This window comes from Malaclemys terrapin, chromosome 9 (assembly GCF_027887155.1).
Source record: "Malaclemys terrapin pileata isolate rMalTer1 chromosome 9, rMalTer1.hap1, whole genome shotgun sequence".
NCBI lineage: Eukaryota > Metazoa > Chordata > Testudines > Emydidae > Malaclemys > Malaclemys terrapin.
This window is the reverse complement of record NC_071513.1, coordinates 21,111,182-21,127,829: the sequence shown is the minus strand read 5'-3', so window position 1 is coordinate 21,127,829 and position 16,648 is coordinate 21,111,182. Positions and strand designations below refer to the sequence as shown.

Genomic DNA, 16,648 nt, shown 5'->3' with positions numbered 1-16,648 from the left:
AACTGGAATGGTTGCTCTTAGCCAGTCTAGCAAAGTGAAGGCAGGAAGGCCTTATGGAAACACCTCATCCTATACAGATTCCTTTTCCTTTTCTTCCAAGTTCTAAACAGCTCTGCTTTTGCTACATCTCTTATCATTCCCTTGCTCCTGTTGTACACTTAACTAAGTTTTCTGATCTTAATGCTCCCTTGCGGTGTCCTGCCAGGGCCTATCTCAAAACCCACTTCTGGTTTGCTCTCTGGTGCTGAAGCTCCTTTGCTAATTTATAAAATGTTTAGTCAAATAAAACAAAAATGATTAATTAGAAAAAGTCAGCAAGGCACACGGTGAATCAAATATGTTGTAAAAAGAACAAGAGTACTTGTGGCACCTTAGAGACTAACAAATTTATTAGAGCATAAGCTTTCGTGGACTACAGCCCACTTCTTCGGATGCATATAGAGTGGAATAAATATTGAGGAGATATATTTACACACATACAGAGAGCATAAACAGGTGGGAGTTGTCTTACCAACTCTGAGAGGCCAATTAAGTAAGAGAAAAAAACTTTTGAAGTGATAATCAAGATAGCCCAGTACAGACAGTTTGATCAGAAGTGTGAGAATACTGAGATCTCCCCTTAATCCTTCTTCCTTTCTTTTTGCCTGATATTCTTCTCTAGGTGGCAAATTCCTTGTGGCAGGGGCCTTATATTGTCTGTAAAGCACTGTGCACATCTTTGTGGTACTGTAAAAATAAACTTTTCTCAGATCCCAGGATGCTTAAATTAAGTAGGCCACTGTAGACAAAGCCACTGCAAGTAGCTTTCAAACAGTAGTGCAGTGGTTCTCAAACTTTTTTTTTCTCATGGACCACTTGAAAATTGCTGAGAGTCTCAGAGGACCACTTAATGATCTTTCCAAATGTTGTTTGTACCATTAGCTAACTATTGTAACACACTTTGGATAAAAGTGCTATATAAACAAACTTAATAAAATTACCGTTTTTGTTCTAAAAATAAAAGCGCACAACTCATATTTTAATATCAGTAGTCTTACCTTTCTAATGTGATGGCTGTGCCCTCTCTCCTTTGCCATGGCAGGCCCTGAGCTCAGGCTGGGAAGAAGGGGGTCTCTTCCCTGCCACAGCAGCCACGGAGCTAGTCTGGGAAGGAGGGGGGTCTCTCCCTGGCAGCCACAGCCCCGGAGCTGGGGAAAGTCGTCTCTTTCTCTGGCCGCTGCAGCCCTGCACGTCCCAAATTGCCCCCACCCCCTCTTCTCACCCCACTGCCTCCCCCCACCTATCTATTAACTGCAATTGGATAGGGAGGATTCAGCGATGTAAAATATGTGATGATAAAATTAATATGCTGCTCTGAATTTAAAAATTATTTTAACTTTGTTATCTTAGCAGAATGACACATGGTCAAATTTCCACTGAGCATGTGGAATTATCCATGGAATCACTATTTTAAATTAACCAGTTGGGCTTCAGTCTATTAAGAATAATCTAGGGAGGAATAATTAAAGCCTTTGAATATATTATAAATAGGGCTGAAGTAGTGACATTTTTGAAAATTATATATTTTTAAAACACACACACACACACACACAGAGTAAATAAACTGGTGTGGGCTTTTTTTTTTTTTTTTTTTTTTTTTTTGTAGCTCTGAGAACATTAGGGTATTAGGCTGAATAGTCTGTATAGCAATTGTGTGTGGGCAAGACAAGGTTTAAAAAACTAAGAAACGAAGCCAAATAGTTCCGAGCCAATCATTGGCCACTGAATAGCAGTATTCAGCTTCAGAAGACCTTCAGGGCATGAAAATAGCAACCATCCAGCACGGGTGCAGTATCTTCCATAGCACCGAGATGCACAGTGGGCTGCCCTGGGCATGGTTGGTCTTGGTGCTCAAACTATGCCACACCTGAACCTGTTAAGCTGGCTCCAGAAGTGGTGTGGGAGCCCAAAACCAGGTAACCATTCATCCAGCCTGATGATGATGCAGGAATTCTAGTATGACAGCATCAAAAGTTCACATTAAAATGTCTTCTGGTCTCCAAATGAGTGGTTATGAAGTGAGCTGTAATGTTTATAACCTGAAGTGATGAAGCACGTCAGTAAGTTAACCAAACTTGCCACAGATTTTGCAGGAATCGTTTATAAAAAGTGTCTACACAATCCTCAATAAATAAGCTGTCACCAGAAAAATGTTATAGTAGGGAAAGATATATGAAAAGGATCTAGCAATTCTTATTTCCTTTTGCTGTTCTTTGAGCAACTGCTTCTTTCTTGCTAGTTTTCTAATATATAGATATAGATATATATAAAATAATCATCCTGGAATGAAATGTGTTTGGCATGTTTACTGTGTGCTTAGGCATTTTTGATTTTTCACATTCCCTTTAAAAAACCAACAACTTTGTTCTGTTCCCCTCCTGGGGTTTTGAAGAAGCTTTGTAACAGTGATGAAGACAGGTAGAAACCCAGTGACAGCTTCATGCCCTTACATATGTGTAACTTCAAGAAAGCTGTGTAACTAAAGCATATCTCCAGCACAGATGCAGTTCTTAACTCAGATTTAATGATAAATGCGTTTCAAAATATTCATATATGGAGATATACCTATCTCATAGAACTGGAAGGGACCTTGAAAGGTCATCAAGTGCAGCCCCCTGGTAGCACCAAGTACTGATTTTTGCCCCAGATCCCTACGTGGCCCTCTCAAGGATTGAACTCACAACCCTGGGTTTAGCAGGCCAATGCTCAAACCATTGAGCTATCCCTCCCTACTAATCTTGTGAATAGTTATATGAAAATTTCTTTGGGTTGTATAAAGAAATAAAAAATTGCTTTAGGTATTAAAGTAAAAACCCAAGTTGAGGATAAAGTGCATAATCTTTAAAGTAACTATCTAGATACAAGTTTCAGAGTAACAGCCGTGTTAGTCTGTATCCGCAAAAAGAAGAACAGGAGTACTTGTGGCACCTTAGAGACTAACAAATTTATTAGAGCATAAGCTTTCGTGGACTACAGCCCACTTCTTCGGAGAAGTGGGCTGTAGTCCACGAAAGCTTATGCTCTAATAAATTTGTTAGTCTCTAAGGTGCCACAAGTACTCCTGTTCTTCTTTTTATCTAGATACAGTATCTGTCTTGGGTGCATAACTTGTCATTAAATAGGTGTAGCAAAGTAAGCAGAGTTATCAATAACTCACTTTTTTGTTAAAAATAACTCACTCTTTTGTTAAAAAATAGTATATGGTCAGGATGCGGGACACCATTGGAGGGGAGGGATGTTCTATGCAGAGTTTGAAAAAATATTATCAAATGCTTACTAGTCTGTAGACTAATCCAACCAATCAGGATGGAAAATACTTAATACTTCCTCACTCCCTGCAATTTAAAAGAATAAACATTTCTGTCTTTAATTGTAGCACTGTCAGTGAACATTGTATTTAATGCTCTCTTTTAAATGTATTACATAAACTTATTATATTCTGTATCTTAAAGAAAAAGTGAAGATAAAGCAAGAGATCATGGTGTATCACAACCTTTTAAATGTCTATTTCCTCTTTTTTTCTCTCTCTCCCTATACCCCTTTATAGTTCTTTCTCTACTTTTATTTTCTTTGTCCCACTTCCCCCACTCCCAGATCTCTTGTTTTCTCCATATCCTGATTCTCTTTTCTAGCTTACCCCATAATACATCACCCATCCCCCCTTGCCCTCATTCCCTCTGTATGACTTAAAATTCTTTTTTCAAGTGCTTAATAGCTAGTGGACTGCACTAAATTGGGAAGCTAAATCCAATCCCTCCAAAGAGCTGAGGGAGGGAGAGTGCCTGGAATCTGATCATGGTGATGTCTCTGAATCCTGTTGAGAGTTTTCATCTTTAGTAGTTTCCTGCTAGTAGGGGCTGACAAATGTAAAGCTTCTAACCCTCCCCCCCTGAACTTCTTGACTGTTGCTAGGGTGGAGATGTAGGAGGGGGCCCTCCATAAATCCACCCCTCTCTCAGTCTCTCTCTTGTTTTTCACATTGAATAGTTCCAGTATCTGCATCTGATGCTCATAGATAGGCTTGGCAGAATTCAATTTTGATTTTTTGATCATTTTGATGGTTAATATTAATATTGAAATTTTCACAGTTGATGGAAATCATGGGGGGCGGGGTTCAGACAATAAATACTTAATGACAGTAGATGGTGAGATTCAAAAAGATAAAGGGGCTATAACTGACAAAACACAGATTATTAACATCACATGTCAAAATATACAAATTAAATATCCTTAAATCAAACTCTAATAATTTCTCAATCAGCATTTTTATTACTTCACCTAGCTGTACATTTCTGTTATTGTCACTAGCAATAGTTTTCTGTATTTTGTATGTGTATGGTGAAATCTAACTTTATCGACATTTACAATAAAAATCTAATTCTTCCAAGCCTACTCGTGGCTTTTCCAAGCAGCAGCTTAAAATTGACCTGATCTTGGACAGTTTCCCTGCTGCCTGCAAGGTTCTGAATAGCAGCAGTGATATTGACGGTCTTATTAATTTAACTCTTTTGCTGCTTACTAAATCTATGAGCAACAATATTAGGCATAGATGCTGTCAGGTTGCAAATTTAGGAAGATAGCATGGCATTGGTTTTATACCCATTTCACGTTTGGAAAGGTATCTTTGCATCCACAAGAGAGAGAAACTTATTTTTAAACAGAAACTTCAATTCTGGTGAAGTTCATAACATTCAACCGTAGAAGCTACTGTCTTGCCCTGTATCAATGAATTTTTCAAGCCCTGCCCATACATGAACATAAACTTTGCTCTCATTTAATTACATCAAGTTCTGTAGGATAGTTATCAGTATTCTGTCAATAATACATTATTTATTTTTTCTGTGGTTTGTGGAGGAATAAACTTGTAATAGGATTTGGACTTCAGTGAGTTGCAAATGCTATTAATTGCTAGTACTTAATATAACTTAAAGCGTGAGAGTTTACTCTTAGTTTCAAATGTAGATTATTGTCATCACTAGACCATAATTCACTCTGTACTGTGCAGTTGTTCTTAGACCACTCCCAACTGTTTTCTTATGCTTTATAATATCAGAAGAGCCCCTCAGTTGAAGCACAGCCTTGTCTGGGGCCTGTGTTATCCTGTATATGCTGAAGCATTACAGTGGAAGCAGAGCTTTTTTAATTAACTTCTCTCCAACATCCAACAATGTCTGTCACCCTTCACTTTCTCTTCTCCAGACTTTGTTCTCTTCTGGACAAATCATGCAGTGTGTAATCCATTCAGTCGTGCAATACATGTTGAAGTAGTCATGAATAGTAAACAGATGTTTAGAGATGTAAATCTAATTTGTGAAGGAGTATATGCAGATATCATTTAAAACTAGACTAGGCAAAGCTTTCAGATATCCTATAAGAACTATCTTGCATTGGCTGAAGAGGTGTGGGAGAAAACAATTTACCTAATAAATCTCTTCTGTCTTTACTTTCTTGAGCTAACAATATAATTTGACTGGGACATGGGAGCATACACTTTAATTTTTCACTTGTATTGTGTATTGAGCTGTGAATAAATTAAGACTTCTTTATTGAGCAGAAACATCCATAGCTTGCAAATCACCAGAGATGATAGATCTTGGTTCCAAACCTGGTGAATTTTGTAGTTAATAATCCAATAGTTTTTGAGGTTTTGTGGACCAGTTCTGTGGGTGACTAACTTAGACAGCTTCTCTAAGTTGACAGTTCATGAAAATTAGTCTCTTCAACTCCCCTCTTACCTCATCCAGTTGAACAAAAGCTGCTTTAAAAGGCTTTTGTTTAGTGCACTTTGCATTAATATTGCATGTATTCAGTCATTCCCAGTTTCTCTCTTTCTTTATTTGAATCAGATATTGGCCTGTGTACCCATTTGAACCAGTTTGAGAGATGAAAGGTAATTACAGAAGAACTTAGATTTTAACTGTTCTCTATACCTGAGGTCCACCACCAGAGTACCTGTTTCATAAGAACATAAGAATGGCCATACTGGGTCATACAAATGGTCCATCTATCCATGTATCCTGTCTTCCAGCAGTGGTTAGTGCCGAATGATTCACAGGGAATGAACAGAACAGGACAATTATTGTGTTATCTATCCCCCGTTGTCCAGTTCCAGGTTCTGGCCATCAGAGGTTTAGGGATTCTCTGAGCATGGAGTTGCATTGATGACCATCTTGGATAATATAACCATTGATGAACCTATCTTCCATGACTTACCTAATTCTTTCTTGAACCCAGTTATATTTTTTGTCTTCACAATATCCCGTCAGTGAGTTGCACAGGCTGCCTGTGCATTGTATGAAGAAGTACTTCCTTAAGTTTGTTTTAAACCTGCTACCTATTAATTTCATTAGGCGAACCCTAGACTCTGTGTTATGTGAAGGGGTAAATAACACTTCCTTATTCACTTTCTCCATACCAATACTCCTGAGGGCATTCTACACACAATATTTTAAAATTCTGCAAATTTTATTTGTCAATAAATAAATGTGGAGGCTCCAGCATGGCAATGGGAGCACAGGCAGAGGTGGGAGATCACCTTACAGGCTCATTCCCATCCCCCACCCACTCCCGAACACAGACTTGGCAGTGAGGCTGCATCTGACCCTGACACAGTGCAAGGGCCAGGCCTGCCCAATAAACACCCCGGGGCCCTGCCCCTCCATGTGAAGTACACTAGATGTAGGCAGGCAGGCTCAGCCCAGCAGGATCCAAGTGTGGAGGGGCTTAGTGTGGGAAGATCCAGGTGTGGGATGATAGGGTTCTGTGTGGAGCAATCTGGATGCAGGTGGCTTGGTGAGGGGTCTGGGTGCGGGGGGATCTGGATGAACAGGCTCATTGGAGGGGTTCTGAGTGCAGAGGCACTGGGACTCTGCAGGGGGATCCAGGTGAAGGTGGTTGGGGCTCATCGGGGGGGTCTGCATGTGGAGGGCTCAACAGGGGGCTCTGGGTGCTGACTTTGTGGGCTGTGGGTCTGGGTGCTGGCTTGGTGTGGATCAATGGAGTGGGGGTCTGGGTGCGGGGGGCTTGTCAGAGTGGCCCATGTGCAGGTGGGGTGAGGGTTTGGTTGTGTGGGGGTGGTCTGGGTTCAGGAGTGCAGTCCAGATGCAGGGAGGTGGGGCTCAATGGGGAGGGGTCCGGATGCAGAGGGTGAGGTTTGTCGGGGTGTAGGTTCAGGTGCAGGGGGCTCTGTTGGGGCTCTGTTGGGGGGTTCTGGTGCAGGGGGTGAGGTTTGGCGGGGCAGTCTGCGCATGAGGCGGGTCCAGATGCATGGGGGGTTAGGCGGACGGGGAAGCAGCTCCCCATACAGTGACTCCACCCCACCACAACTGAGGAGTGATGGAGGCAGGAAGTAGAGGAATGCGGAGCTTCCTGCAGCTGGAGATGTTTCTGGGGGCGGATCTGACCTAGGCCTGGACACTCCTTGCAGGGGAAGAGGAAGTCCCTTCCTGCCCAGCCGGGACTAGCAGCAGGGTAGAAGCCACTGGCTGGGGCGTCTCCAGCCCTCCCCCACAATGATTTACCTCTCTGCTAGCTGCTCCTGAAACAATGCACCCGCACTGCTGGGGAGCGGCACATGATTGCTCTTGCGGCTTCCCTTTGCTTCCCCATCAGAAAGTCATTTTTCTGTGGGGAAGCAAAGAAATCTGCGGGGAACATGAATTCTGCATGCACACAGTGGCGCAGAATCCCCCAGGAGTAATACCAATCATGGTGTTATAGACCTCTGTCATATCCTCCCATAGTCGTCTCTTTTTCAAACTGAACAGTTCCAGTCTTTTTAATCTCTCCTTGTATGGAAGCTGTTCCATACCCCTAATGAGTTTTTGTTTCCTTTCTCTGTCCTTTTCCAATTCTAATATATCATTTTTGAGATGGGTTGACCAGAATTGCATGCAGTATTCAACACGTGGATGAACCATGGATTTATATAGTTGGTTTATAATATTTTCTGTCTTATTATGTCTCTCTTTCCTTCTGCACATTGAGCAGATATGATGCAAAGATCTCTTTATTGAGTGGTAACAGCTAATTTAGAACCCATCATTTTATATGTATAGTTGAGATTTTTTCCAGTGTACATTACTTTGCATTTATCAACATTGAATTTCATCTGCCTTTTTGTTGCCCATTAACCCGGTTTTGTGAGATCCCTTTGTAACCGTTTGCAGTAAGCTTTGGCCTTAACTATCTTAAGTAATTTAGTATCATCTGCAAACTTGCCACCTCACAGTTTACACCTCTTTCCAGATCATTTATGAAGATGTTCAACAGCACAGGTCTCAGTACAGATCTTGGTGGACCTTGCTATTTTCCTCTCTCCAGATACTCCATGATGGGTTTCCAGATGTCAGAGCTCCTAAATCAGTTTTTAAATTGTATATAGATGAACTTGCCTTGCAGTTTCTTGGGCTCTGCTCTGTCACTTCAAGAGTAATGTGCTATTTATTATAATTAATATTGTACCCTTTAACGGGATAATCTTTAAGGTTCTTTGTGGCTGGCAGGGAACTAAGTATACAATCATTCTAGGCAGGCGCTCCCTAATGTAGATGTTAGTGATATCCATGAGCAGTACTTGTTGGGGAGTAGTTGCTGCAACTATTGTAGAATATATATTATCCCCAGATGATGATGATCTTTGGTCACAATTTAGCAGATGGCAGTATTTCCCCTACTTGCAAGCAAAGAAAGAAATAATTGCTTGGAATGTGTAGATTAGTATTTCCTGTGCAAAATCCTGCAGGTTACAACTAAACTTCATGATATTTCTGTGAAGTATGGTGAACTATCACTGTTAACAGACGGATAAACTGCAGCACAGAAAGGTTAGGTGACTTGTCCAATACCATGAACTAAGCAAGTTGAAGGAACCCAAAATTCAAGTTTCCAGTCCCTCTAAATACTAGGGACCTGATCCAAGGCCAGTCTGTCAGTTGAAAGATTTCCATTGACTTCAGCAGGCTTTGTATCAAACCGTAAGACAATATTTGTGCTCTTATAACAGAATAAAATAGAATGGGGGAGATCTCAATCAGGACAGATTGTCCCCATTCCTTGCAGCTCCATAGGATTTGCAATATGGTAGAAATTGCTGGGCACAGGTGAGTGTGCATTGTTTCTGATTGTCAAGTGGTGTAAATAGTATCACCACTTTAGTCAAAACCATGAGGATATATTCTTAGAATCAGGCAGCCTTTCAGCTGGAAGATTTATGCTGACTGGGTGAATTTATAATTGATGTTTAGTTTCTGCACAAATAGCTACGTATAGAAAGTTACACTGGTTCAGAGAGGAAGTACTGTATATCAGCACAGTTTCTTAAGAATAAGGTATTTATATTACAAGTTTCCATGGACATACTCCAAGGCTCATGGATGTACTTTTTGGAAGGAATTATTTGTCCCTGGGGCTGGGGGATAATAAATCAGTTCTAATCTTGTCCACCTAACTGCTTTCTTTATACTGTAAAGGAGTTATTTTGAAATACAAGCATGCTGAGAAGTGAGAGAGGAACAGAGGTGGAAGACAGAGTTCCTATGCAAAAAGCAAGGAGAACCAGATTTAAATAAAAGTATTTGGTTCCACTAAATGTTATTCTAAAAGGTAACATGATACATGTGAATTACCAGTGTTGAGATTCTGAATCTGATTTATCTAGGCTTAACTGTAAGCTTTTGAGTACTAAGGTGATTGAGTCATTCTTAATCAGAATTGTATCAGTAGCCTGGGAAGCAAACTAGTTTGCAAACAATCAGTAAATCTCTGTTTATAATCTGTAGTTTAAAACCTAAACCCCCATACACAGCTTTAATCATGTATGTTAAGTAAACCAAAATCTTGCATTTCTGCATTATAGGTGACACAGTCATTGTTGGTTTCCAGCAAACAGCTTACCGTCAGGTCAAGTGTAAATTCTCACCCTGTATTTATCACCGTAGAATATTGTATTGCTGTCTATATATGGAATATATAACACTTTCCACTATGTAGATTTACTGCAAGCACAAACAGTTATGACTTCTCAAATGACAATTTATGGTAAGAGTTTGTAATAATTTTTTGCACTTTAGTTTGATTTTGAATTGTAAAGAGCTTCCTGTTTCCGGCATTTACATTTGGAAACCGGGTACTGTTCTTCATGAACAGATCGTATTTGTCTGTCCTGAGGCAGCTCTCTAGTTAAAAATAAAACAGAAGTCTTGTCTCTTTACTTATTCTTTCAAAGTACAGTTCTAAACTTTTGCATAACCTAGGTTTTTTGATTGGGGGGGAGAAGGGGAAGAGGGCAGGGGAGATCTCTTCCCTTCCCCTTTCCCAGTTTGCCATTGTGAGCATGACTATGTGCTTGCTCCATCAGATTACATTTTAAAATCTGATTAGCACAATTGCATGATGTTTGAAACTTGTAGCATTTCAATTTATCTGATAATGTTAAAGAGCATTTCTTTGAAAAATATGTAGCAAATGTGATGCTAGTTGAGGTCAGTTATGCCACAAACAATGAGTGCAGTAGCAATTTGGCTACTTTTAAGCAGTCCAGTTTGTCATCTAACAGCAGAATTAATTTGTAAACTATTAGAAGTAGTAGCAACATGATCTCTACTCTGAAATCCGAGCATTAAAGGGACAGAGAGTTTCATTTCAACTTTTCAGAAGCATCATATTTTAATAACATAATGACCAAGGTTATTGTACAGTCTTCCGCTTTCTTTGTCTGGCTGTTGTAGCTCTGCACCCTAACATTTTGAAGATTTGAGTGTAAACATTTTGGTGTTCTGTAGGCACGGTTTTACCTAAGACTGTTACCAATGAGTTTTTGGAATTAAATTTGGGGCTGTGACACCTCAGCAGTAACCTAGTTAATTTTCTCTGTGTGTTTCTCAGTAACAGGATCACCGTCCTGCAGTAAAGACCTTAGAGATCTATCACGTATGTGTATGAAGAGGATCATTTGTAAATCTGTCAAAATCTAAGTTTCTTAACCGTGTATTAACCAATTTTTATCACAAATCATGTTGCTTCTTATGTTTTGTGATTCCTTTCTATTTCTTCAATCTAGGTCATTCCCTATAGATCTGAAATAAGAAATCTGACTGCATAGTTTCCATACCTCTAGTTAAACTAGATTTTTTTTAATAGTAAGTTTTCTACTTTTTATAACTAGTCATATCAGCTTTACAAAGTTACCATGAAAATGTAACAGCCCAAGTTACTTGCCCATCATTTGTCCTAGTGATTGATGATAAAAATGCTTATAGTATTTACTTGTTCATTAAAAACATTACTAACTGTGGGGAAATGGGTGAATAGCACTTTGCAAGGCTGAGCAATAATATACTTAAACTTTTTGTTTTGTTCAATTCTTCTTCAAGGTTTCAGTGATTTAGGCCTGGTCTATACTTGAAATTTTGGTTGACATAGCTTTGTCGGCCAGGGGTGTGAAAAATCCACACCCATGAGCAATGCAGCTGTGCTGACTTACCTCCCGGTATAGGTACAAATCGGTTGATGGAAGATTGCTTCTGTCAATTTACCTACCATTGCTTGGGGAGGTGGTGTTCTACCTTGACAGAAAAACTCCTTACATCAGTATAAGCGGCATCTATGCTACCAGATTATGCTGGCATAGCTACAGTGGCGTAGCTATACCGGTATATTTCCCGTAGTGTGGATATGCTTGTATAGTCCCTGCAGCGTAGATATACCCAAGTGTAAAGACTGTTCACCAGAGCAGTAGGATCTCTAATGTCTTAATCCTACCTGTTCTCAATAATGCTTTCCAGGAACAACAGAACAGAAAAGATTGAATTTCTAATGTAAAATATGAGCAGAAGCTAAAACCTTGGAAGCTGGGGTGAGAATCCTTTGTATTCTTTTATACATCATAAAGATGCAAAAGAGGTACAATCCTAATTTTTTTCTCATCTGCAGGCCACTTTTTTAGTTTATTACTGTTCATCACATATCAAAAACTTAAAGGATGTGCAAAATAGCGAAAAGAATATTTCTGCTGGAACATCACCTTTTGCATTGGCTAATTTTTTATGATTTTCAACTATGCAAATGTCAGATTTCATTAATATAGTTTTTTACTTAATATTTTAATTTTCACTTTCAGTTACATTTATTTAAAAAAGATGGAACAGCATTGTAAAGATTTTATGAGATTATTAAAAGGCCTCAAAGCATGTCTAAGCATCTTTAGATTCAAAAAATAGCTATGGAAAAGCACTTGTCATTAGTGATTCAGATGCCTTAAAATGCTGTTTGAGCTATAAATAGGATGCTAACAGAAGACTTGAAATTGGAACCTGGCAACTGACAGGCACAGTTCTAGATTATTCAGCAGTCTTCACATACATTTTCATAGGTAGTATCTTCTGGTAATCCACTTTCTCGTGTAGTTTGACTTCCTCAGTGGATGATTCAGGGAGACACATTGTTCCTTTCCTGTAGCACCCTCCTCCACTTAAAGATCTGTTTTCTCTCATGGCACCCATCTTGCCTATCATTCTTCCTGCGCTTCAGTCTGTTTTCTTTAATCCATCTACACAGCGAATTTATTTTGAGTTCCTTGTTTATTTTTACAGCACATGCTCCACTAAATTTAAATGACCTTCCTGGATGACTGACTATTCTGAGATCTCCTTAGTGAATATGGAAAAACACTCTTTTTCTCTAGCAGATTTTTGTATAGATTCAAGTGCAAAAATCCCTCAGTTTGATCAGTAGTTTGTAGTTTTGATGTTCACTTCAAGATAAGGCAGTATCTTCGTTTAAATATAAACCCATAGTGGGATATTATAAAGTGGAGTTTTTAAGATGAAAGCATGATATCTTGATAATATGAAATGAATTTAAATGAAGTGTCCATACTATGTTGCTCTTTTAGGAGTTGTACAGCTAACTGCAAATAATGTTTTAGGTCCTATTCCTATAAGCAGGTCCATGCAGGTACATTGAGGGATCGGGAGGGAGAGGGGGGAGAAGAGCGAGGGATAAATTACATTTTTACGCTCTTGAAACTCTCAAATGTTATAAAATCATTTTTTCAGAATAATTTAAAATTTGTTGTGAAAATATGGCAGCTGCAACTGTTTGATTTTAAAAAAAGACCAGTACTTAACAATTTTCACATACTTTTTTTCTATTTGTAATATCTTTGGAAATATTGAAAATGAGCTACATTTCTGGTTTACACTTAAAAAATTTTTTTTATTTTTTTTTAAAATTAATGCTACAAGAATTACATAAACCAAAAAAGATGTTGCTTTTCCATTGTCTAGCATTAATAAACTGTTTCTGTTGTTCACTGCCATGCTCCCCAGCACCTCTGCTGGAAGCTTACTATGCTAGAGCTAGTTGCACCAGCATTGTTAAGGTTGTGTTCTAGTTTTCAGTTAGGTTCTAGAAATAATGTAGAATCAAACAGTTGAACAAAAATGTGTCATGTGACCGTGCTGATTCCAGCCTTGCAAGCACACATCACTGCCTTGTAGATAACATTTGAATTAGTATGCAGGAGTCCAATACATTCTCTGTAAAATTGTAAATTGTTGCAATTTAATTTTAGACTCACTAAAAGATTGTACAGCAAAGTTCAATATCTGTCTTTCATCAAGGTATTAACTTGCTTTACCATCCTTCTTTAAAATCTGAAATGCACAAATAGTCTAACGTTGAATTAATTTTTGATGAAAAGGGACCTATTACATTAATAGGTAGGTCTGGTCCAGCTGTCTTATCCCACAACTTCTTAAGAATCAAGGAAAGAGATTTTAAACAATTGTGTTCATTGAACCCTGAAATCTAAGCTACAGGCTGATGGGCGTTATTTTAAAGTATTGCTTCACATCTACATTCACTTTCCCTTATGTATAATATAAAATGTTTTAATTAACAGTTCCATTCTCACTCTCTTTGTTTGACATAAATGGCATGAATATTAGATTTTTTTTTTTTTTTTTTTTTTTTGAGAGGGAGAGTGAGTTTTTTCCTAGTAGTCATATGTGGGTATTTTTTTTGTTTTCCCCAGGGCGCCAATGCCTCTGCTTTGGAGAAAGAGATTGGTCCTGAACAGTTTCCTGTGAATGAACATTATTTTGGCTTGGTCAATGTGAGTGAATTTTCTTTACTATTTTTAAAATGCTGCTTTCTATTTCAATCCTCCTATTCTGAAATTGACAGGATTCTCTTTTAGAACCTTATCCATGGGTAATTCTGGCACAAAATAGAAATCTATTTAAGCACTACATCCTGTAACATGCATGCTAATTTTTGTTTTTAACTAAAAGATTAATCTTAAAAGTTAACGGTAGTGAAATAGAAAATGTTAATGATTACAAAATTCCGTGGGACGTTCATACTTGGGCACACTTTTAAATGTAGGATCAGAGTAATTAAAGCGGGTAAGGCCAATAGGACATAGGGTAGATAAAAACAGGGTATGGTCCTCCACCAATGAAGATGTATCAGATATTAAACTGTTTCTTTGGTGGGTCTTAGTCCCAAAGGCTCAAACCAAAAAAAGCTGTTTGCTTTTCAAATCCCATGTTTTTCTTATGGGCTTAGACGGGACAGTCGTGTTTGAGGAAAGATCGGAGAATACAGAAAAATACCAGCTAAGTCAATTCCCTTTGTGTAGAAATGTACTTTTTTTCCAGGCTTGCATCAGCATGAGAGCTCCTGTTTAAAACAACTGTTTGTCATAACTTCAGTCAGTTTTCGTGTTTACAGTGTGATTAAGGCCTGTAAGGCCATAAAAATTGCCTAATTTGCAATGTTATAATTAAATTAAGGATTGTGAAAAGAATGCAACATTATTCTATCACTTATGTTTAGAATGTCAGATTAATGCTTCTGGATAAGGAAGGTGAATGTAACATTCAATCTGTCACACCCTTTTATTAATAATATGATGTAAAAAAGTGAAATGTTTACAATTATCACAAGACATAGTTCATTTTTCATGTGAAAAATATGGCTCTGGTTAACTTCATCCACAGTAAATTAAATTTACCTCTTCTTCCCTTAGACACATATTTCACATCAGAACTGAAACAACCTAATATACCGAATAGTGCTAATATAGTTACTAAAGTATTGCTTGCCTACAGCTGCACATTGTGAACTCATTTGATTTAATTGATTTTTGCTTTGTCCGTAGCAGATCATGTTCTCAGACACTCAACAATCTAAACGCACTGAATTATCTTCCTTAAGTGTTGTGTTAATGGCCATTCCAATGCATCTGAGATTTGTATCATAATGGGAAAATATGGAAGGCATGTTCTGTTGTAGCATATATACCAAAGTGATAAATAGTTTGAAGAAGAAAAAATTGCCTTCTAAAAATAGAGAATAATCCTTTTACCGGCCACATGCAATCAGGGCCGGCTCCAGGGTTTTGGCCGCCCTAAGCAGCCAAAACAAAACAAAACAAAAAAAAAGCCGCGATCGCGATCTGCGGCGGCAATTCGGCGGGAGGTCCTTCGCTCCCAGGTGGAGTGAGGGACCGTCCGCCGAATTGCCGCCGAATACCTGGACATGCCGCCCCTCACCGGAGCGGCTGCCCCAAGCACCTGCTTGAGAAGCTGGTGCCTGGAGCCGGCCCTGCATGCAATATTCAAAAGGACAAAATATGTCTAATATCTGTAGTTTGTTTCCTTTGATAATTATTTTGGATTTTTATGTCTATATCAAAAATTCCTTCCCCACTACCTCATTTTTTTCCCTCCTGTTGGTCTCAGCCCTCTTGGTAAAGTGTGAAATCAGCTGGAGCACCTAAAAGGGTTTGCAGAACAGTTTTTGACCTCCTCAGTTTTTAATCCTCTATTGTGAAGCTGTAACGTTTTAAATTTTAAGAGGCTCCTGTCCTCAAAGTGCAGTCTGTTGGGAATTCTCTGTAGATGGGTAATTTTAAAATTATTTTAAATTCAATTAAAATTAGATAGCGTTTGAGCTAAATATTTTGTTTTAAGCAGGATTTCTTAAACTGAAAATAATGTGTTTTGATTTTTTTTTTATTAGTTAAAAGTAATTTCATGTTATTTACTGGCCTGAATCCTCGAGTCATTTTTCGTGGATATACAATGACATTTTCCTGTTGCTGGGTGGGCTCCTATAGGGGAAATTGACTATAAAGAAGAAACAGTGAAACTGACTAGACAAAGAGCTGTTACACAACATGAACAAAAGGAAAAGGATATTTTATTTAAAATTGTATAGTATAAATGTTATAATTGTAATGTTTATTTCAGAAAGTGGTCTCTGTAATACAAATGAGGGCAAGGTCAGTAGCTGGGTTCTTCAGTACATTTGGGGTGATATCTTGGCCATCTTGAAGTCAGTAGAAGTTTTGCTATGGATTTCAATGAGGCCAGGACTTCATTGTTGGTGTTTTTACTACTTTGGGCCTTGAGATTCTAATACAAGCTCTTTGAGGTATGTGCTTTTTTGTGTTTGTAAAGTACCTAACACACTTTTGGATGCAACATAGTTAATCACACCAGAGTTGTATACGCAGGACCTATCAATTCCACACGTTGTGATCTGATTCCTCTGTGTGTACCGTCAAAAATCACATTGACCTTTTTGTTGCCATATCACA

General features: G+C 38.6%; 1 protein-coding gene across 2 annotated transcripts in view; it reads left to right on the top strand.

Moving 5' to 3' along the window:
* Positions 1-16,648, top strand: part of USP12 (ubiquitin specific peptidase 12) — a 54,430-nt gene that overhangs the window by 15,434 nt on the left and 22,348 nt on the right. For both annotated transcript variants that reach the window (XM_054039864.1, XM_054039866.1), the window contains exon 2: positions 14,075-14,155. In XM_054039864.1, the coding sequence (XP_053895839.1) occupies positions 14,075-14,155 (81 nt within the window). The remainder of the gene's footprint in view (positions 1-14,074; positions 14,156-16,648) is intronic.